The following is a 24,612-nucleotide window of genomic DNA, read 5'->3' on the forward strand; positions in this document are numbered from 1 at the left end:
CTAGTAGACAGTTCAGTCCGGGGCAACATGTACAAATCACAGAAAAAATAAATCCTCTCTAACTAGTACAAGGCTAGTAAAACTTAAAATGATTTAACAATTAAAAATTACTCAGCAGGAAAAAAATACATGAACAGGTACCTGTTACCAGTGAGCCTTAATTAAAAACAAAAAAAGCCAAACCTTGGGACCCTTGTGGAAGAGAAACACAAGCAACCTTCTGCTAGGCTGGCAGAAACACTTGGAATAACAGTGCATTGCTCTAATGCAACAGCTATTTGCAGCCCCTCCCAGAACTGAATCTAAAGCTCTGTACAATTACAGATCCAAACTGTTACATCTTGGCCCCATTATGGAAAAAACTGTAGGATTTCACTGTATGAAGTTTGCTCCTTTGAGCATTTTAGAAGCCACTCCCTACCTTCCATCAGCTGCCACATGGAATGAATTATTTACACCTCATTAGAAATACAACAGCAGGTATTAAGAGCACAGGGAGACTTAAAAAGGAAAATAAAGCAACTTCAGGTTTTAAACAGAAGTCCTGTATTTTATTTAAGTCCTGTAAAAGGGCTTACTGCCTTCTGCAGAGGGAAAAGAGCTACCTACAGAAGACTGTGCATTGCAATGTGTTCTGCTTCCTAGGGGAAAATCTACACTTTCCATTCCAAGATGCAAATCCAGGCATAGATGTACCAGAGAAGCCCGTACCTGTCAGCACTACACAATGCAACACAGAATTAATTCTGCCTGACGCAACAGTCATTGCCACACAGCTGCAAAGCCCTGTCCCTTAAGCCCCAGCACGCCAACTTGACCCACTGCCTCTGCCAGCAGGTCAGGGCACTAAAAAAGAAAAGACCTTCTCACAAACAGATATGGCTCTTTCCAATTAAACATGGGACTAGAAAAGTTAAACGTGTACAAGGATGTTTGCTAAGGTAGCACGACCAGAAGCAAGCTCTGCCCTCCAGCTAGAGGTAGCCCAAGGACTGGAAAGGCACTACAAGATTCATGGGAAAAGCACAGTCCTGAGGGACAGGACAGTCAGAGAGGAACCATACGTGGGATAGGGAAAGGGCACACTGACTGGGAAGAAGAAAAAGAAGTCTCGCAGGTTCTATAATGTACTCTCCAAAAATCTTGTCTTACTTCATAGTCTACAATAATCATAATAATTCTTGGTTTCTGGAAAGAAGAGTGAATTCTGTAGAAACATGTATGAAGTAAAAGACCAGAAGAGAATAGGGGAGACACGACCCCCCAAGAAAGCCCCACACAACACCCTTTCCCGCAGACGCAATACATCCACACCAAGGACTATTTCCAACATACCTGTTTTGATGCAGTTCATGACAGCAACAGACATCTCCTCCAGGCACATCTGTATTAGCTAAAGCAGCTGCCTTAAAAAGCCTGTCCCACCCTGTCCCTCAGCTTGCATGACTGCTTCCAAGACTTTCAGTTCACCCCATTTTAGGCTAGGTTAGGGCAGTTAAGCAGGCACTCCGCCACTTGGTTCAACTGAAACGGACTGGGGAGCATGCACGTGAGCGTTTGACTGGCAGATACTTCATTAAGGCAAAGATGCAAGCGACTTACACCATCAGACATATCAGTTTCCTTCTGATGAATCTATCCACTGTTCACCACAGTCCTTTTGAAAACCACCTTACGCACCGGTAATAAACCAGTTCGGTCTGTGCAGCCCACTCCCACACCTATGAACTGGCTGTTTTAAAAATCTGACTAGCATATGCCAAGAATTTTATGTCACCTATTGATTCTGAGGACTTAACAGTCACAGGATTTATTCATACTGATTGCCAGTATTCCAAAGAACAGTATTTTAAGATAAGATGTAATAAATTCTGAGTTGTTTGGGGGTTTTTGTTTTGTTTTGGTCTGTGGTTTCTTTATTGTTGGGGTTTTTGGTGTTGTTGTTTTTGTTTTGTTTGTTTGTTTTAAGAACTGTGGGGCTTCTTGAAGTTAACATTTTTAAGTAGGTTTCTTGATCATTAAACTATCTCTCTGGGTAACAGTTACACCTAATGTTTAATCAAAGCTGCCAAGAAAGTTACCTGCAATTTGCACTGAGCCATCTTCTCCAAGAAGAATATTTCCTGCTTTCACATCCCTGCAGAAAGATAAAGCAACAATAAGTGGAAGTCATTAAATCTTTCCTTCAATAACTAAAATACATTAAAATGTTATTGTTTCTTATATTTTTGTTTCTTGCATTAGCAAGTCTTGCTTCCAATCATGCAGGAACAGTAGGGACTTAACACCAGTTGTAAATTCAATAGACACTAAGTAGTATTTGCATGATTTACAGCCAGTAGCAAAGTACTACACACATAAAAATTGAAAAACTCATCAGAAGGGTATCCTCAAAAAGACAAGAAAAGAGGTTTGTCCCAGGTTATCAAGTTAGTTAAAAACATGAAAACAGAACCTAGCACTGGTTTGATACTCATATATCCTTTGGGGGGGGGAGCAAACTTCAAGAAACAGCGAGTTGATGTAGTGTCACTACAGCTGAAAGCATCCTATTTTTCCCCAGCCCCAAGTCTCCCTGCTCGCCAGCCCCGGAGGTGTTCAGGCATTTCCTCAGGAAAAGAGTTTAGCCCCATACACGAGTGAAAATCCTGATAGAAAAGTTGTTTGCTCGTGGCGTAATAAAGCAAACCACGTTACCAAAGGTCAGGTGAGCGGAGCTGGTACAACACAGATGGGGAGAATGGGAAAGCAGGGCCACTCATCTGTCCTGTGAAATCTCAACTTTAGAGAAAATGTCTCCCTGGTAATTTTTTTGTTTTTTTTTTTTTTTTTTTTTTTTTTTTTTTAACCAAAGTCATCGAATGCACAAGAACATTCAGCATGTGCTACGAAAGTTACTGTACTATACCCTTTCAACCCCCAAAAACACTCTGGTTTGTTAGGTTAATAGCAGCACTTCTCCATCCTGGAGGGAAACGCTACCTTCGCTCCAAAACATGCTTTGAAGTTTTACAGCTTATTTTCACAGGCTGCTACCCACACAAAGCCAGGAGAAGCACCTCTATAGCTGACATCCACATTCAGCAGCACAGCTGCTAAGCTTGCACTGGCGAGGAAACCATGCAGACCCAGAGCACATACAGGTGCTCTCTCAAGACGGGCTGCAAGAAAAGCAACTGCCTGGGGAATGGATGCGTGTGAATAGCCAGCAATTCACAATACACCTCTCCTTAACAGAAGCCACCTGCATGGAAGATGGGGGCAGGGGGGAACCAAACCAAACCAAGCAGATTCTCCCTCCATGGCCTTTTGCAAATACCTGAAATCCTTTCAGACACACACACACACAGAAGTCAGAAGCTATTTTTTCTCTTCTCCCTCATGCATCATGAGAACAGAACTGGCATGATGGCCTGGCCAAAGAGCCCCGGTCAGGCCCTGGAAATCTCCTCCTTCCTGGCCTTGCTCTTATGAAGAAGAGTCTGGGCCGCTGCCAGTTCCAGGCCAGGATAATTTTAAACACATCCTCTCCAGCTTTAGCATTTGTTAGATTGTTCCCAGTACCCAGTCAAGGACATCGGCATGGCAAGGCTCTCCCCCAGCGTACAGCAGAACAGAAGTGAACAAAGGCTGTCCATAGGACAGTCCCACTAAAGATGACTTTAACAGCAAACCACAGCTGACAGTAGCCTTTAGCCTTCAAACGAGTATTTCAAGTCCTGCGAAATGTACGCTTATTGCCAGCAGTGACCATCTTGGAGCCTAATCCCTGTTTGAAACACAAGTGTAAGAGCAAGTGCAGGAAAATTAATGTGTTTTAATGATCAAGAACACTTGAATACAACTATATGGGAACACTGAAGTTGTACGGTGAGATAGCCTTGAGAAGCTGGATAGCAGGATGGGACTCAAAGCAGTAGTACACTATGACAGCGATGCCGGAGTAAACAGACAAAGGTAAAACAACTGCTGCCAGTCAGCTCCAGTCCTGCCCATTTTATTGGCCAAATACACAGAAATGCATTTAGGGGCAAGTCAGCCTTCCCTCCAAGAAGCATTAGTTTGTTTTCTTCCTGCAATTAACAGCTGCAGCCATTGCAGACAAGAAAGCATCAGCACTGCAATGGATGGAGACTTTTAAACAGACAGAGGGAACCGAAGGGATTAAATACAACATTAAGCATGTAGCTATGCTACCCCCCTCTTAGCATCTGTTGGCCAAATCCACTACAACCGGAGCTGTAGAAACTTAATCACCATGAAAGATACAAACCTGAGTAACCCCTGCACTCCCACAAAGCACTCAGTCCGTAGCAGTGAGGGAATGGAAAAGCTTCCTGCCAATGTTTAGGTAGAAGATGCCTTTGGGATGCAAACCCATGATCACATGGAGCCATGAGAGCACAACAACGCCCAAGTCTGCTGCTTCCTAGGTAAGGAGCTGGCTCACGCAGCATGAAATGTGCTTGGCACAGGCGCAGCCATCTCCAGAAATCCCCCCTCATACCAGTGCTAATTCAGAGGGAACAGAGGGCGTTCAGGAAACTCTCCAGTCCTACTGGAAGTGTTTATCCAGACCAGTTCTCCTGCAACAGATAAGATGCATGAGGCCCTTTTGAAGCTGCCTGCCAGTTCCAGGTTATGGGGAAAGAAATAGCACACATCGAGGTTGCCTATTGAAGTTATTGTTCCTTTTACTGAAGATGGACACAAGCAACAGTAATTTCCTCTTCCATCTGTACTCCAAGGCAGCCCAGGACGCTGTAGCACTTCCCCAATAAGCTGGGCTGTGTGGTACCTTACAGCCTTCCCAAGCTTCTCCTGCCAGCATGACAGTGTGTGTAGCTTACCAGGCCCCCAAAGCAGACCACGCTCAGCAATGAAGGAAGTGCCCAGAAGTTTTTAAGCAGAACTAAGGACCAAGTCTAAACCATCATACACTTGAGTCCAAACCATCTCAAGCAGGTTTCACGGACACAGCAACAGCTGGCCAGAAAGCAGCATGCACTCAGTACCACCAGAACATCCTACCGTAACAGAGCAAGCTGTACGGGGAGTGCCTAAAGCAGTGGAACAAGCCCTCAGATTGAATCCCATAGGAAGAGAGACAAAGGACTCCAGTTCCTTAACCCCCTCCAATGCAGAGGTCTGTTTTCTTTTTAACTTCAGCTTGGATTAATTAAAACTTATATAATTTCTCGTTGGAAACAAAAGTCAGTAAATATGGTGCTCCAAGCTGGTTCAAGAAATTAAAACAAGTCGTTGCTACAATAAAAAATCCAGGAGGCCAACAACAGCCACTGCCAAATATCCAAGGCTGAAGAATTAAATCACCACTTGATGTGGCATTTCCTCTGGGTGACCAACCCTCTGAAAAGACCATTACTCACCCCAGCGTGGTACACTCCACCCCAGAGCAACAAAACAGATCGGCAGCAAGCTGTCTGGGGACACTGACTCTGTTTCGGAGTTACTGTACCATAGAGGCAACTTCCAGCCTTCCCATTCCTCCCCCAGTGTATTGGCATTGTGTCGCCCTCTGCAAGAGCACCAGGTGAACATCAAGCAGCAGCAACATTGGGCGAACAAAGATCCCTTTCTTTAGCACATACTGGTGTCACCAGCAGCATCTTCATATTAGGTCCTCCTTTAAAACCATCTTTAATCTTAATTAACTGCATTTAGAGCAATGGGGCAGGGGAGAGAAGAATGGTGCTTTCCTGTTCATTCTCATTAGGAGATGCTTATAAACTTGCAAGCTGAATGGCGAGAAGTTTGTTACTCCAGGATATAGTTATTGCCAAGTGTACCAATTTGAAGGTACTTCCTATTAATGTGGTAATGACCATATCCTGGGCTGATATGGTGGAATAAATGGTGTGCCTCTGGCATAATTGCTATGCTGGAAACAGGAAGCAGCTTTAGGCTGTGGCATAAACAGTAATTATATCACACTTTAAATAAAGTTACAGAAGGATGGAGTAAAGTTTCTTGACAGTAGTTTAACAAATGCTACCGTAGTTTCCGACATTGCCGCTCTGTAACTGTCATCTTCCTCTCTTCTAAAGCCTCCAAGAGCCCTTCCGCAAAGTAACAATTATGTTTTTATTTACCTCATACTTCACAACGAGAGTGGGAAAAGGGGTTTGGACTCAATCCAGTGCAAAGCTGGATTCTCCACATCTGCCTTGAAGTGTTTCGCAGCAGGGCAGAAATTCCTCCTCATCTGCATTCCAAACTGGTTTAGCTTCCCAGTGTGACCAAACACTAACGTACCAGTTAGATCACATTAATGCCTCCAGGTTAGGGCTGGGCCATAGCCATTAGGCACTATATAACCAAAACTGATCCCTGATGCAACAAAATTACAACCAAGCATCTAGCTACAGGAGACTTGGGAGCACAGGAAGGCAATGAGATGATGCTCCCCAGTTTTGAGTGCAGTGTTCCCACAACCCACACACACACCCCAGTAAATTTTTCAACAGGGCAAGGGCGGAACTACAGGAACTGTATCTTCATGCCTTGTTCCCAGTACAAAAAAGCCTGCACAACTCCTTAAAATGCTGCTGAATGATCTGATCTGCCCTCACCCATAGGCCTCAATCCTTGGTGCTGCCACATAATGGTTGTCGAAGGGAAAAAGCAAGACTTGCTGGTCCATAATGGACAACAGTGTTACCAATAACCAGCTGCAACTCTGCAATCCCGGCATATGCAATAAAACTCCGTATTACAGACTTAAAAGAACTGGTACCTGCAAGAAAAGCAATGAAGCACGTTAACTTACTGCTTTTTAAACAAGCCTCTTTTGTTTGGAAATCAAAAAGGATTCACTTGGCTTGTGTTCAAAAGTCTACATTGGAAGCAATAGCTAGGACAGTTTGTTAAGGCCACTGCAGCCATGATACATGTGACCTAAGTAAAGAGTGGCATCCCAGGACTTCTGTAGCCTAGCACTGAGAAGAAAACTGTCATATGAAGAGGGAAATGGAGACAGGCCCTGTTTACTATGCCTTTGCTTCCAACCTGCTCATATGTGCCTTTACTATGCAATGCTGGCTGTCAGCAGAGCCATGAGTCATCTGCCCATTAGATGCAATTTACATCAACTGTAACAATAAATTTTCATGGACTGAACTCTACAGTGCATAATTTGGCATGAGGAAGGAGTGGTTGGTTCTGCCAAGTTTCATGTAAAAAAAGAGAAGGTGCAAGATACAAGAATTACTATTTTCTGTTAATGGTAATGAATAACTCAAAATATTTATACTGAATGCAACCAATTCCTGGAGTTGACACTGTTCTGAGTAATTCGCAAAATACTTCCAGGACAGCTTCTCTACATACAGTTAAATATGAAGCAATATGTGACATTATACACAAAATCAGTACTATTCTTCTCTCTACTACCATACATTACTCTGCTTTCAATGATATGCTATTACCTATGTCACCTCTCCCCTTTGCCTTATAAGCCAACATATAAAAAGCAGGCTATACACAAAAGCTTTACCCTTTGAGACAGAGCTGCAAAACTGAAACTAGGCTGGGAGCATGCAAGCAGAGTAGTATTTTTACACCCTCAAATGTCAGCATCGAGTACAACGTAGGAGAGGGCATTCAAAACAACTGCATTAGAAGCACTGTACCTTAGCATGCTCCCTGCTCCCAATCAGAAAAGCTGTGTATACCAACACATTCATGCCCCAGGGTTGAGCCTTAAGTCCCAAACTCTTGGGCAAGATGCAATTACTGTCTGTTAACAGTGCTGTACTGAAAGTCTGCAGAGCTGGATGCGGGAACATCTCCCAAAGCTTGAAGGTCTTCCAACGGCACAGAGCTGGCAAAGCAACTTCCATACCCCTCTCTCCAGCCTCCCTGCTGAGGCAGGCATAAGCAGGGGGAAGAGGGCCAAGTCCACAGCTTGCTTCATCCCTGCTCATCCACAGTCCTCTCAGCAGGCCCTTGCGGCCACTGGCAGCCAGGACCAGCAGCAGCAGCCAGGCTGCTATAAATTACAGCAGGGGACCAGCCCAGCAACACACTTCATTGCTCAGGATCAGGGAAGAACAGTGACTACTCCTACCCTCTTCTCTGAGCTGCTCTGCTGGCTGCTGGGCCGTGGTGAATGATCAGGGCCTCAACACAAGAGCTAAATGCCAGCAGCACAAGGCAACTCATGATTTACCCTGGGTCTCATAAATGGTAGAGGTAGTTTTAAAAGCCCAGCTTCGTGGGGGCTAGGTAGGTAGGAATAGTTAAAGGCTTTTTAACTGCCATTTTAATGCCTGGAGAAAGGTAGACAAATAATCCAGTGTTATCAGGAATATAAAAAAGCTCTTTGGGGTTCTTTTAATCTGTGTGAAACAAGGCTTTGAACAGCAGAAGCGACTGACAGACTGTGGCCTTGCAAACAGAGGGGTGTGCAGGCAAAGCCTACTGGAAAGGACCGTCAGCTTCCAACAAGATGAGCTATACAAGTACGTAAAGTACTTGCTTTCTCCATGCCCTACCTTTAAAATCCAGGCAGATCACATTCAGCACAGTGAAGAGACCTCTTGGGAGAAATAACCGCATCCAGTCTCCTGGCATAGGCAAACAGTAAGGGCTACACAAGAAATTAATCTCCCATTGTACTTCACTTTAGCTAAAACATCTTTCAAATGATCCACAAAGCACTTCCAAGGTACAATTAACGCCTTCTGATTTTTTGCCCTCCAACGCTTCAGAAGCGGGCTGCTGCTTTAAGTAGAGGGTTTGGGGTCCAAGAAACCATGAGTCAAGTCAGATTCGTTTTAGGTTAAGTTGCTCTGTCAGCTCAGACAAGGGACAGTTCACCAAAGAAAGCTGCAGGAGGATCCTCCTGAAATTCACTGTCATCTTAGTTATCCAAATAGCTCCAGGGGATGGTAAGATGCTGAGGCAGTAAAGAGAGTTGCAGACCTTGGGCTAACTTGGTGCAAGTCTCCAACATGAAGCAAGACAGCAAGCAGTGTGTCACATCACTTAATGCATTCCTGCCTGCCACACAGCCACTGTTATCGCAGCGCCTGCAACTTTTCTTTATCTTAGCAAATTATGTCCAGCTTATGCTTTTTGGTCCTGTGCCAATTTAAGCCTTTGACGTTTTGCGCTCTCATCAATTCCTTCTCTTCCCACGTGTTTACAAGCCTAATAATGGTTAAAGGAAGGTGCGGTTCAATGACAGATCCTGTCTGCCTTGGATTTTACCTTCCGTCACCATACCTTCAGCCCAGCATCAGTGCTGAAGTAACCTCAACTGCACATCAGTTTGGGGGAAGTTGTTCCAGCTAAAACCAAACCCTTAAACAGTTTTCAGACACATCACCTCCTTCAGCCAGATAATAAAGTGCTACAAACACTAGATCTAGCCCTATGTCCCAACACGGAGACTATCTAATCATACCAACCGCAACTGACCCACTTCTTCCTCCCACAAAACGAGGCTGTTGCTTCACATGTTCATCACAATGCACATCATTGTTGTAATAACAGCATATGGCAAGGAGGATTTGCCAAGCAGCTAGGGCTTCTGACAAGCTTCAGCATTTCAGCAGCCAATGCAAGAGAGAAGCTACATCTCTAACCTTGTACACCACTTTTTAAAGCTTCCCCTATTCAGTCAAAACTTCAGGTTTTTCCTCTTGTATCCCCCATAAGAAAAGGACCCTGCCGTGCAGGCCTTAGAAATCAAGTTTTCATACCATTGAACAGCAGCTAAAAATGTACAGGATTTCTTCCACAAATTAATCTATTCAGTCCTTCCATTTCCTGATCCTACTTCCTAAGGACTGAAGTGGGGACAAGGCACAAAGCTCCTTTAACAGCTGCTGCATGAAAAGCAGCACACAGCAAACTGGAGTCACAAGGTCTGCCTCCTATCCTGGAGGCCCAGATATTTTCGGGAGGCCCTACCTTAGTCATTGGTAACAGAGAAAAATAGTCAAGTTATAATATGGCTTTATTTCAACGTTTCATGTCAAATTATTTCTTGTTGCACATTATGAGCGTGCTTCATATGACAATACTAGCAATGCATGCCACCATGCTGCAGCATCTCCTGATGCTGAAACACATTCCTAGTGTGGTCAGAAATAGGAATTTCCCCAAAACTACACAGTTGGGAGTACAAGATGGATCAGGTAGCAAAAGAAATAGGAAAGCCAGTGATTCACACATCTCCCTGCCTTGGCCCTGCCACAAGGGAGAGATGAAAGTCCATTCCAGTAAACACATCATCAACTTCGATCAAGTATGGCCCAAACTTTTAGATATAGGGCAGCTCAAAAAAGTCTTAATTTCCAAAAAGGAGTAAGCAGCCCTGTTCTGGAGAAGCAGTGTACATCTATCTATACACACACAAGATCCAAGGCAATCCACTACGCAGCCAAGAGCCATCCCTATCTACGAAGCCACCCACAGCTCTTGCTCAGCAATGTCTGCAACATGACACAGGAAAAATTCAAGACCACCAGGACTCACAAGAGACTTGCCCCCTCAACTTCCTTCTCCAACATCTAGAAGATGACAGTTTTAAGCACAGCCAGCATAGGAAAGGATCTCCTTATTTCATCCAACTATTCCTATTGAAATGGAGAAAGCAGTTATAACATTGGCTATGTGTACAACCGAAACAGTCCTCTTGGCACTCTCAGTCTAAGTTGGTGATGCTTTCCAGGCTACCATAAAATGATAAATGTATGTGGCAGTTCCCTATTTGTTGTCGTAAATGTGCATGGGTTTTGTCTCACTTTGGTTTTCAAAGTATTAAATAATTTTTTAATGTTAAAAGTTTTGTAAGAACTCTGCAAGACAGGATATAATTTGATCTAGTAAACATGCAAAAAATTTCTGATGCAGCCTTGCAAAATTTTCAAGTGTGCTTAATTTGTTACCACACAAATTTAGCAAGTGACCTTTTCCTCATCCTTTAGCATAAGACACGAATGAAAAGGCTGCAGTGGTCTGAATAAATGCTTAAGGCATCTCCACACATGCAGCTTTTAGGATCCATGAAGGCCAGAATACCTGCATTACAACAGGGGACCATAGTCAAAGCCATCTTTATGATGTGAGTTATTCACTTAATGCATCATAGTAGGAAGGATGAACACCAGTGATATAAACAGTTACCCTACTGCTGGAGATGTGCTGCAGGACTGTACTGGGTGATCTCATCCCAGTATCTACACCAGAGAAAAGCAGTAACATGAGAAGGACATCACAGACAAAGTGGTTGTAGGTACCTGTGAATGGCACTTGGTTTCTTCAAAGTCAAAAACTAAGAGCGCGTTACATTTTCACCTGATACAATTAATGCTGCAGACAGGGAGTGAAGATTATTCCCCCTGGAAACATATCAAATCACATACCAAATGCTCTTGACAACACAGGAATTGCTAGAAACCATGTTAGTTGAGTGTGCAACTCAGTCATGGATCATTGACCGGAACCTGTCCTTGCTGCTGCTGAACTTTTCAGAGATCTTCCCAACCCCCATCTCCTGTTGATGATCTCTTTCCTGCTTCTCATCTTCATGTAAGCAAAGCCAGGAGTTGGAGTGGGGGGGTGGAGTGGATGGACGGACCTAAAAACTCACCTCCTTTTTAATAAGGTGCACAGTAGTTGTACCAAAAAGTTGTTTTTCCCTTGGACTAAACTCAAAGTTATTTTGAGTAACTGGAGGACACCCAGTGACAAAATCCAGAGGCAGCACCTGGGACCAAGGAGAATGACACAGGGACAAATACCTGAATGCAACAGCCATACAGCAAGCGCTCCGCTTCAGGCATTATCGGGACACAGAACCTTGTAACGCAGGGAGCCCCTGTGGGCTGGGGCACTGACATTACCACAGGGCCCCCAGCACTCCTGCGCTTTCATCCCAGTGATATTTACCACCAGTTTTCATTGCCAAGGTTTTAAGTCTCAGAGTAGAGGCTGTCTTTATCCACCTCGAGGAAAACCATCTCCACAGGAGCTATTGTTTCTGGTTGTCTGCAGATTTAGGATTTACATCTGGTTTGTATTTTCTCTCTGCAACCACAGGGAAACATTTTTTTTAAAAAAAAAAAAACCACAATGAATTTCTGGATGATGCAGTGGAAGAAACAGGCACCAGGAGAACATGCCGGTTTGCCAAACCACCACAATATACCCCAGCCTGACTGCTGTTACAGAGTGGCAACTCTGTGGTTCTTGGGCCCTTGATGCTGCACAGCAAGGTGTTTATCGGGGGGGGGGGTGGGGGGTGGTGGTGGAATGCTCAGTACAATCTAGAGCAGCACTTTTTCTTCCTTCCCATCAAGACACCCAAGAGTAACATTTCTATTGTTCTGGCTACTGAACTGTTTACAAATTAAAGCTTTAAAATTTATATTGACAACTGCCTCTAAAGGTTATTCCTGCCCATTCTGTACCAGAAGAGAGAAGAGACCAAAGTATACTTCTCTGAACATGAAATTCTACTTCCCACAGCTGAGCAATAGCTAGCTTTCAAATTACCAGTGTCCTGACTTAAAAATCAAACTGGCAATTAGAGATTAAAGGCTCCGCATTCCATTATACATTCCTCAATTCTTTCCTACGCAACTTCAGCTCCAAAACACACTCCTGAAAACGAGATTATAGCACTATGGAGAGGATGGTTGCGAAGTTCTCCTACAGTATTGCTACAGAAACAAAAAAATACAGTATTTCAGTAGTCAATATAATCAGAAGCATACTGAAATCCAGTTTAACCCCAAAACCTGCCAGCACTACAATCAATGCATTAATCAGCTATGTGAAAATTAAGCTTGAGTTCTGTAGGACAGCCGAGTTCTGCCAAAAATATATCCATCACCTTAAATCTGAAACTCACTACTGGAAGAGCACTTCTGCAAAACCCACACTCATGTGTATGTGCTCACATACAAGCATCTTTTTTTCAAAAATTATTTCCTTTTAATATAGGTAGAAGAGGCAGACAAACTTTGATCCTGTCTCGAAACCATCCTAAGATCCAAAAAGTAAGCTAATATATTTGGCATAAAAGCACAGCAAGAATATTGTTTTCCAGGGTCTCTTCAAAGCAACATTCAAACAGCTGCCATGGTACGCTGCTGCCCCACGCTCAGAAAACTGATTTTGAAAAGACACCAAAAAAAACCCCAAAACATTCTGTATGTATGGGGGCACAAGCTGATCTAATTCAACATATCAAATGTGCTGTTGCACCTCTCGCCCCCAAGTAGAGCAACAAACAAATTAATAGCTGGATCACTGCCATGCCAATATTTCAAGTGGATGCAACCCTAAACCACTTTCTAAGCTTTTTTGTTTTTACAAAAAAGCATGAGTATCACATTATGCAGCAATAGGAGAATCTGGTTATATTTGAGCAACGTATCATTTCACCTGGACTAAAATATTCAGTTACACAACAGCTAATCATGAACAGAAGATAAGCTCAGAGATAAAAATAGGGAGAAAGACAGAGAGACTTTATAACAGTTAATCAGCATGATTCATCAGACTGCCACGAAGAGCACCACCTGAAAAAGCCTGGAACTTCCCTCCAACAAGTCTTTTTAAGCAATAAAACCCCTTGGGTTGGTTTTGCTTTAGTTTTATTTCCAAGACATTCATCATACTCCTGCTAATCCCCAAATACACAGAGGAATCAGAATCCAAAAGGAGAAGTACAACATACCCTGTGTGTCACCCAGACAAGGTTAGCCTGGGAGCAACCCCTCGTAGCACATCAGTCCTGCTCGACTTCTATAAAAAAATGTGTCTGAGCAGATTCCTGCATGACAGCTTCATCCGAAGGTTTCTGAGTCTGGCCCTCTGTCCTCGGCACACTGGCCAGTGCCCAGGTATTTGATCCACTTAACATGAGCCGGATCACTAGGATTTCAAGTTGTCATTGGGATCACCACGCTACACAGAACACCACAATGGGGATGGCAGCAGCTAGCATAGGAGACACAGCCAAGGACAGGCACATGGCACGAAGGCAGAGAGCTGCCAACTCCCAGATACAGGAGGCAGTGCTGTTTTCAGAGTAAGACAGGGATCATCTGGAATAGTTACCTTGCTATAGAGTGTTTCATGAAAATGAAACCGATTCTGCCTTCTCCTTTGTCTTTTCCGTAAGGCCTCAGACACTTCCCAACTGCCCTCGCAAGACGAAAGCAAAAAAAAAGTCACTTTGGACAACGCAGAAAACTTACGCATTTGTGGCTGAACAATGGCTCAGCTTCACCCTGGCTGTTAATTAGGAAAGTAAACCAAAAAATTATAATTTAAGCCTTCACTAGATATTTGGCTTTCTAATCTCCTCTAGAGAATACTATCAAACTACTCGCCAGTCCAAAGCAGGGATTTACACTTCCACACGAAGCCAGCTCCCCAAACCTTAATTGGAAGTGGCAGTAAGTTCAAGGCAGGCTTACAGAGAGTAAGAAGCAGCAGCAGCAGAATTTCATTAACCCAGTTTTCTATGTGTTAACTTAATTTACCCATTTAACATGATGCATAATTTAAAAGGATCAAGCAGCTCCACTGTCAGACATATATTCTCTGATCTCACTGATGATTTACAGCAGTACCAATCTGTCCCCACTTCAGGTCAGTAGCACCCACAAAATTACAATTGGGTCCAAAATTACATCCCTTTGGGCTCTGCCACCAGCCTGGCTGTCCAACTTCAGATGTGCTAACTACATTAATTCACCCATCCTGTGTCTCTAACTTTATCAAGTCATTTTCACCTAGGTGTAATACAAACGGAGTTGTGATATTTAGTGGAACCAACTGAACACTTTGCTCTGCCAGATGGCTGCTTGCTTTGGGTTGGTTGTTCCAGGTCTTACCAAAGACCTTCAATTTTGACCCCTCATAGCTGACCTTGCTTTGCCCTGAAGTTTACCCCAAGGCACAGCTGCTCCACATTGCAGACACTATATTCAGCAGTTCAGCCATCACCTGGTGTCATTTCCTTTAGAGCCAGATACTTTAAGCTGACCCATGGGACCAAAGTTTAGTTATTTTAAACACTTCCTCTCAGAGCATCTCTGGCACAACTGCAAGATTTCCACCTGCCTTACCCATCAGGCACAACCAATATTATGACCCCTAGCATTAAGCAAAATGAGAAAACCATAAAGATATCCCCATGTATGAGGAAAGGTCCCATGTGCACTACAACTTTGTGTTTTTCTCAGCAGTGTACACACATCTGGATAAAATGCAAGACACATGATGAACTCCATTAAGGAAACATGTTCCATCCCTCAAAGGCATGTAAGCCGCTTTCTGCCAACAGTTAAAAACCCATCCTCTGCATCACAGGTAGAAAACCACACAACTTTCCTTCTGTATCATGACCACTACCACTTCTCCAAATTCCCCAGACCACCATGCCCCAACACAATGAGGTAATACAAACGCTTTTTCTGATAAAATGTTATGCAATTGTCAGAGCATCCCCAAAATACAGGGATGCAACACATGCAAAGTAGGTGAGATGCAACCGCAACCTTAAGCTGCAGCAATGACACAGCTTTGATTACTTTCCTGAAGTTCCCTAAAAATGGGCAAAATGCTTCAATGAGTAGGACAAGAACAGACACAGCAGGTTTGGTTGTTTGCTTCTGAATGATTCAATATGAATCACATTTTCTTCAGACCAAGCAGTTCGAACTTTCTGTGAACATTTTGCTTTTTTGCTGAGTACAGTAAAAAAGAAAAAAGAAAAAAAACACACCCACACATGAATATATCCTCTATAATCTTTACTGCAATTACTAGTTTTTGCTGTTTAACGACACCAAGTCAAATGCAGAACAACCTTTCTTTCAATACAGAAGTCAGTATGTGACCTCCCTGGAAAATCTGACATTTAACAGATTACTGCTCCTTTAACATAATATTTCAATTTTGTTAGACCAGAAGATGAACTACACCAGCTGAGCAAATCAACTGGAAGTCACAGATGAACATGGCTTTGTCAATTACTTATGGCAAGATGGAAAAACTACCATGTACTCACCAAGTAAGATGGTCTATCACTTTACTCTAAATTCCCAGAACTGCCTGAAGTCTTATCTCCAAAAACCAAAGTTAAGCAACCAGCTATGAAATTAAAACCATCTTCAATGAAGACAACCATTCTTCTTAGATCAGAATTTTAATGGAGACTGGAAACCAAAATTTAAGAATTCTTCAGGTGGAATTCTTTTCCCTTGTTTGCAACCATTTTTTCCTTTTTAACCCAAAACAACCTACACAAGCCAGTCAGTTTGACTAAAACATGAAATAAATACTTCTTGGATTTTTCTAATTAAAATAACCTTTTGGCAAAAAGAATTACCTCTTCTTGCGCAGCTATCATAACAGGACAGAAACTTACTCCAACACAGCAGCAGCAATGCTTGTAATGGCATTGTACCAGAGGAGAGCCAAGCTCAAAAAATTCCCAAGAAAGAAAAGGCTGTTGTTCCCAGCAGCAGTCTGTGGCTGGAATGATGTATATTACCCACAAGCAGTATACTCTATTTTCAGCACATATTTAGGATTGCAAATCTCATTCTTTTTAATGGCAGAACATACTGACTTAGTATTCTCTCTTCCTGAACTACACCACACCTCAACACCAGGGGAGAGGAAAACATGATTTAAAAATACCTCCCAAACAACACAGCAGCACAGAAACCCACACATTTCAGTGATCCATCAAATCACAGACCATTAGTTAACTGGGTTTTGCCTACAGAAGTTTTTCCACTTTTTTTTTTTTTTTTAAGGCTAGCTGCGAGATCAACATCATGAAATTTGAATTTGGGTAATTTCATTTAAAAAAAAAGGACAAACAGGACTTGAAGGCAGTGCTCTTGGTGACTTGTAGCTCTGCAAGAAACAAAACCAGCTGAAGTTTTCCAGCTCCAACAACTATTTTGCAGCTGGATGCTGACCTTTGGAAACAGACTGTCTATATCAGGACTTTCAATGCCCCAAAGTTTACCCAAACTCGGCCTAGTCATAGTATTTCCTAAAGCAGCAGTAATTATATAGGCATTTGAATTCTGAGTTTTGTCTAAGCTCCCGCCTTCACTTTCATCTTTCCATGCCCTCACAGCTCACTGTGGGAAGAGACTGCATGTGCTCAGCTACTCTGTTTCAGTGGCACGTTTTAGTACAAAGACGAGAAAAATGAAAAATACCTGTGGATTTGTCCATTTTTATGCAGGTAGTCCAGCCCCTCCAGCACCTCTTTAAGGATTGTGGCTATACAGGCTTCATCCAGGACACCAGTCTTGTGTTCTCCTTTGGCCACAATGTGCTTTATAATATCCAAAACTGAGCCTAAAGAAAAAGAGTTAAATACCTTAGTTTAAATGAGAACTGCTTCACATCACATCTAAGTATACTTTATAATCACTTAATATACAAATCCGAGGAATTCATTGGGAGGGGAAGCATCAATGGTTAGGATCAAAGTAGCTGAAGCCTTTGCTGCAGGAAAGGCAAGGCAACAACGCATGCCTCACACGCGAGCCTTACAGGGGTGCAGATCCTCAAGGTGGGCTGCAAAATCCCTGTTATCACGAGTTAACTGAGAAGTTATTTGAACAAGTCAAAATTTAGAGTATACATACACAGGATCTTGGAAGATTTTTAAGTAGATACCCACACTACAGCTGTTTTAGTACCAAGTACTGGAGAAGCAGGAGGAGGAAATGGAAAAAGCAGGGGGCTGCCAGGACTCACAAACATAAGGCAACAAGCTTCATAAGGTTAGATTCTCCTTTTCAGCTCTTACAAACTCTATGCAGAGGAATAGCAGGAAAAATCTAGTATGTTAAGGGTTGACACTACCCTAACAGAAAAATAATGAAAGTAACTAGAGAACAAATGAGGCTGCATTCTGACAATAAGTCACTTCTTCACTGTGTACAAAACTGGAATAGCTTAGATCCTTCCCTAGAAACATCATACTTAGTCCTTCTCCCAATCATGGTGTGAATTACATCATCTTGCATGACAAACCATGTTTTATAGAGCAAACCACCCCTTTGAATCGGACCCAGGAATAAATGGAATCAATGACTAGTAACATGCCTCTGGTGCAAGGTTCTGTTTTCATGATACATTGAGTACGGTATTCTTTTTATCAGCATCTGGACTGAAGACAGTGTTCTCAGAACTATATTATTCTTGCTCCAGTATGGGATGCGTAAAGCCTATTTTTCCGGCCTGTGCTATTTAGCCCCTTCAAACTTGGGTTTCTACAGTTTAATGACTGGATAGTCAGGTAGTAGGGTTTCCACAGCTATGAACACCAAGCAGCGTCAGCAGTACGGCGAAGCTCTTCAAAAATCAGAAAAGCAGGCACAACTGCAAAGCAAAGTTCCAGCTTTGATTGTCTTTGAAGAGTAAGCTTAGAGGAAAGGAACATCTTGGTACTAGCTTAGAAAAGCTGAGTTAAAAGTTTTAGAAAAGTTTAGAAAAAGTTCATTCTTCCTAACTTGCAATCAAAAAAGAAAAAATTCTTATATCTGAAGAACAGCAAAATCTAGAGAAACTTACTCTCATGAATTTGGTCAACGGGGAGATTACAAGTCCCACATCGTAAATTCTTGAAGCAAGTGGAAAAATACAACGGATGTTTTGGGGTTGGGGTGGTTTTTTTCTTGTCTACTGGAATCTAAAGGGTGGGAAAAAAACCCTTCCCCCCTTAAAATTTGTTTTATTAACTATCCCATCTGAATTTCTAGGCCAAAACAATCATGCAGATAAGTAAAATACTTTGGTAAGTGAAAACCTTTGGATTCTCACAGGAAATAAAAAAAAGGCTACAAGGTTTGAATATGTACACCATGTGGAAAGGCTTCTTTTGCATAGTTCAAACTGCACAGGAAACAATTACATGGGTGCACGGTGTCCCTTAGTTTGTGGGAAACGGTACATGCCAAGTTATTCTAACAGCTAGCTGCAGTCAGGAGAGCCCACTGCCAAGCCACGCACTTTCCACCTTCTCCAGCCCACCAGCACTTGTCCTCACACTGTACACCAAGCCACCTACTAAATCCACCAAAAAATAAACTGAGAAAAACAAACAAACAAAAGCTATGTTTGGTTGGTAGTGAGCATAACCTCTGAACAGATGAGTTTCAGAGCAAACAAAGAGGAGGAGGAAGGAGGGAGAACACATTTGTGAATGGGGGAGGAAACCCCTTTCATCAGCAGCAAGCCATTAGATCAGCTCCTTGGCTGCTCTAAAGGGCACCTCCAGCTTCCTCTTCCCAAAAACCTTTGCTTGGTTCAAGGCATCTACAGAAGACATGATCTTAACAGAGCAGACACTAACAAAAGAAAAAACAAGGAAAATGAAAAAATATAGAAGTGAAGTTGCCTAACATCCCCCCAACTTTTATGCAAGAATACTTGTAGCAGTGTTCAGCCTTCCTTTAGCCTACCTGAGCACACAAACACACTCATCTCCAATGACTTTTGACATGGGTCTTAATTAATTAGCCAAAGGCTAACATGGTTTTAACATACACTGGACTTCATGCACGGAAGCAAGATTACCTCTACCAAAGGAAAAAGGAGTAAAACCTCTTGCCTGTAGGTTCTAACGTCTGAGAAAAGGATCCCCTTTTGTGTGTCACAAAGACTCACCTGGGATTCAGCCTGTCACGTATTCGTATTTAAAAAGTATGTGCTTACAAGCCTCAATGCTTCTTATTTTGAACAAAATTTGTGACATCTAAGAAAAAAACCACCAAAAACACCCTCCACTTTCACTGTTCAGGTTTTTCCAACTCAAATGTGCCTTTATCTGGAGAACAAACTGTCACTTGTTTTGTAAGTCCAGTGAAAATATGTGGTTCTTCACGTACTCGTTTTGTCCTCTTCCCACCCACAACTCTGTTAGCAGACTTTGTTCACAAACATCTCCCTTCTCCTGCAAAGGGCTCAGAGAACATGAGGAGGCAGATCATATGGTGCTCAAATGCGTTTGGTCAAAAAATCCTGCATTTAGCCAAGTTAAAGGTTGTATTTAACCCAGAAAAGGGGGTGGGGGTCAGACAGACAAGAGGGCATGCAGAGAACCAGCCGTCGTTGTGAAAGGGCTGATTCACACCCATGCTATATCTGCTCCCAGCCCAGCCTGCCACTTTTTAGGCATGTTTTTTAAAAACCACTTTCTGTTAAGATGATCAAAGAAGTAGAGGAATTTTCCAGTCTTCTACAGACAGGAGAACAGCAAAAAGTCTATCAGCAAAATGCTTGGTTCAGGAAACAGCAGAAAAGCAACCCAAGAGCCATCGCCTTGTTGAAGAAAGTGTTATTTGGATCATCCCTACTTTGTCTGCACAGAGGAAAAAAGTTTTGCTACTGGCACCATGACACAAAAGTTGTGATGTTTCCACCTCACAGATCAGTATATCTGTGAGTTGGTACCAACTCCCAACTCAATTGCAACTTCATAAGGCACAGCACCATGGAATACGAAAAAAGAAGCCAAAATGCATTTCCACACACCGCTTCGAGCCGCGTTCGAAACCTTCTGGCATTCTAGCTTGGGAAGCATGACATGGAGCAACTGAATACCCAGATCCCCAAGCAGAAACCCATAGCGAAGCACTAAGCTACTTTGAAAGCAGAAGTCATGGGAGATTCGCCATCATGGAGAACCCTTTCTGCTAGAAGGCAGAGATGGGATTTCAGCATCAGTCCGCTAAATTCAATGCAAAGTTGTTCCCAAGGATCTCAGTTAAACATGTGACACACCAGGGTAAGGCCTCCACTGCCTTAGGATGCAGACAAATTTTCTCACACCAACTGTGTTACACTTGAACAACAGATTAGCAGCCCTATCCTTAGCCTAAGGAGAAAAACGACTGTTTCACACAAAGTGGCCTGTTCCCAATGCAGCAATACATTAACTGCTAGAAATTAACTGGAAACTAATTCAGCTGAACTGGGACAAAGATCTGATCTACACAACAGCATGCACTTTACAAACTGATCATGCTGTTTTGAAACACCAGCGTGATTCTCCATACTGCCAGTTTCCGAGCCAACCTCCAAACCAGTTTTAAGAGTAACTGGGGAAGTAACAGGACATCTGAACATAGTTGAATCTCTGCTTAAATACAGTTTCAGTAGGGATTTGTGCTCCATGTGCAAAATGTTCAATCTCATTGCACAAGACAGAAGCCTCCCATAATCTAAAGGGCAGAAGATGAGGTTCTCATGGGAAATAAGGCACCCAACATTGTATTAGAGAACAGTTACAAGATTTTCAAGAACAACAAAAAAACCATCCACTACAACGTCTTTTTTTAAAAAAAAGAAGAAAAAAAATCTTCTATTTCTCCTTAGAATAAAACTATTCTTGGTAACACTGTGAAGTACTCTGGTGTGCATTATACATGGCACTAGGTTTAATTACAACAGTTTCCTCATGGTTTTTCTCATTAGAAATGCACAAGTAGAACCTACAGATTCACAGAACAGGAGGGTAAGCGTTAAGAGAGAAAAAGAAATTAAGTTTGGCTGAGGCTGACTGGAAAGCTCCTCCAAACCCTGAAGGTGAAGCATATCAGGAAAAGACAAAATGAGACACAGAGAAGAGCCAGAACTGGAGCCTAAATGTAAGTGTAAATACTGCTGTCATTAATAAGGATGTTTAAAGAAATCTAGTGATGAGCAACTGATCTCAATGCCCAACAAAAGACAGAAGATAGGAGAGGACATTTAAAGACTGATGCGGAAAAAATCTGGCTACAAACAAATTCCTACCCATGAAATATACACTGTGCAGCACATCAACAGGAAGCCTACAAGATATTGTGCAATCCGATAAAGCATTTACCATTATTTACTATTAATCATTAATTAAAGTGTCTTAGTATATTCTGAGACCAATTGCAAATCATACTACATCTACTTAGTAAAGCACAATCTCTCTGCAAATTGCGCAGCAGTTGAAGGTTAAGTGGTTTCCTGCTCAAATTCGCAAGCTTCCTAGTCTGCTGTGAAAGCTGCTACTGCAATAGCTCCTAATGACAGTGGAAGTCACAGGGAATAAGCTGTACATCGAGTTACCCTCACTTGATAAAACCCAACCTGTAACTACTGCAGCTCAACGACAAACATGCAGCGAGCAACTGTTTCTAGAGTCCTTCTGGCTCACACCAGTTGTGCAGCAGGCAGACTCACGTCTGTTCCGTTTGTGCAGCTGGACGGACATCCCGTTGCTCCCTCCACTGCCCCCCAGGAGTGAAGAGGAGGAAGCCCCACAGTTCGCCTCTCCCATTTTTGGCATGGCTAGAGAATATCCAGTTAGGCCTGGCTCTATCCACAGAAGCCAGTTCCAACTTTCCAGCAGCAAGTAGCTGATTTCCACCCACGATAGCAGTACCTGAGCAATGAAGACTCAAGAAACCCATGAACAGTCCAATTCCCTGAATTTCTAAGAGAGGGATATTCGGGTTTTGTACACTGACATCAGGCAGACCATTTGCAATGGACTTTCTTGAAACCTAGCAAACGCAATCCTGTCTTGCACCCCACACATGTACCCAGTAAAACTGTCTCCTCCAACACCCTGTACTATTCTGTGTTTTCTTCAGCAGCAAAATTAGATTAAAGAGTTCCACAGTTCACCACCTCCCTGTTGTGCCAACACATCTGCTTACGAAGCCATACTGTAAATGAGATCACTGCAGTAATTGGCAATCCAGTTTTCCAGGCAGGGTGGAGACCAAAGCAGCCAGGAACTTCTTAAACCAGCTTCGCTGCTGGAGAAAACTTCTGTGTAATCGCACCCTTGGGGCAAGAAGTCCTAATTGTTCCACTGATTCACTTTCAACAGCAAGCCACCACAAACATCAATGCTTCCTGCTCCAAATCCAGAGTGTGTTTCTTTGACCTCACCTGCATCAGCAAGCACATATAATGGCATTTAAGAAGCCTGCTTCTAATGTTCCTCCTCAGGAGAGGAAGAAAGTATCTATGTGACAGTTGTCAGTGACACTGCTTAATGCTTCAGCACATGGGGCTGAAGCAAAGAAGGGTATGAAAACCTGAGCAGAAAGGAAAGCTTGTTTAGAACAAGATCACAGATAAATGCAGGGTATTACAGCCGGAATTTTACATGCCCCTAGAGGCAAAAAAAATGCACGGTTGGGCTAGTTGCTGTGGGAACCACATCTTGCATGTTACAGTATAACTTAAGTACAGGGCAAAGATACAGGATAAGTTAAATGCAAAAAAAACCCTCCTCTTTTAAATTTGTTTGGCAAGCAGAACAAGAAAATTTAATACTCTAATTTCATTTTTTTTAAAAAAAAAAAAAAAGCTTGTAACAGTACCTGCATTGATTTGCCATTTAGAGGCCTGACACAAATAGGCTGGAAACCAGTGCTGGGGATCACTACACAACTTTGTGAGAATCTGCCCCAAACCTGATGGTCACTGATGCTAAACGTGCTGCGTCTTTGAGAACCAGGAGCTGGCAGGATTCATTGCTGCTGCTTTTGAGACACCTCAGCAGAAGTTAGTGGTTTCAGGGAGCCTGACTGTCAGAGCCAAGAATTAAATCTGCATCTTGTCAGTCTCTGACAGAGGAAGAAAACACGAAAGAAGAAGGAACAGCTGCTTGGATTCAGTACTTCTGAGGCTGAGGAATACAGATGCAGCAAAAACCCACTGAACTAAAGGAAAGAACAAGTTATACAAAACAAAGGAAAAGACATCTAAGTAGATTGCTGGGGTTTCTGGTTTTGAAGTTTCTTCTTAACCCTGGTTAAACCACCTCAGCAGAGAGGGAGAATGAAAGAAACTTCTCACCTCCTCCTTTCTAAAGCTCTTGCATGGCAATGTAAGAAATACGACAAGATTAAGGCACAATAAAGAGGGCAAAACAGCCTCTTGCAGTCAAGACAGACATTTATAGGAGAAAATCTGAAGACTTTTTTTTTTTTTCCATGCTTTTCCTTCCATAGCTAGGAGTGGCAATATATCTACACACTCTGCATTCTGCAAACATATATAGTCCCTACCATCTCCTCCTTCTGACTCATCCCACCCTTAATTGTTTGAAGTAAAGTTGTCTCTAGAAACAAAATTAAAAACCCTCCAGTGGACTCAAAATAGTGTAGCTCTAACAGATAACATAAACATGAGGATTTCTAAGAACGTGTCACTTATGCTTTGATCGTAATTCACTGCTAGAATTGGGAGTGGCCAGATGAGAGATTAACACAGCAGAAGCCCAACAAGATACCCTGTCTCTGTGGTGGAGACCTAAGACTTGCCATACCTCCCTTTTGGTCTGGCTTGCTGAACTGCTGGCTGAGCACTTCATCAGATAATCAAGATCAAAAGTTGATGCAAGAGATCAATAATCTTAAAAACTTCTGGAAAATAAAAGGTTTAACTATTTCAATACAGCAGTCTCCTTAGCAGATTTAATTAGGAGCCTTCAAGAAGGCAGGAGACCTGAGAGCACCCTGTGTGGAAATCTTTCAATATTTAAAGGCTTTACATAGTTTAAAAATATTTTGGAGGTCTCATCTGCTGTAGGCT

The 24,612-nt window shown here is 42.6% G+C and overlaps 1 protein-coding gene across 1 annotated transcript in view; it reads right to left on the minus strand.

Moving 5' to 3' along the window:
• OXSR1 (oxidative stress responsive kinase 1) overlaps positions 1-24,612 on the minus strand; it is a 93,626-nt gene that overhangs the window by 32,911 nt on the left and 36,103 nt on the right. Inside the window, exons 4-5 of the mRNA XM_040591347.1 lie at positions 17,232-17,373; positions 2,082-2,137 (exon numbers count right to left, since the gene is read on the minus strand). Coding sequence (XP_040447281.1) covers positions 2,082-2,137; positions 17,232-17,373 — 198 coding nt within the window. The remainder of the gene's footprint in view (positions 1-2,081; positions 2,138-17,231; positions 17,374-24,612) is intronic.

The sequence above is a fragment of the Falco naumanni genome, chromosome 4 (genome assembly GCF_017639655.2).
Source record: "Falco naumanni isolate bFalNau1 chromosome 4, bFalNau1.pat, whole genome shotgun sequence".
Classification (NCBI taxonomy): Eukaryota; Metazoa; Chordata; class Aves; order Falconiformes; family Falconidae; genus Falco; species Falco naumanni.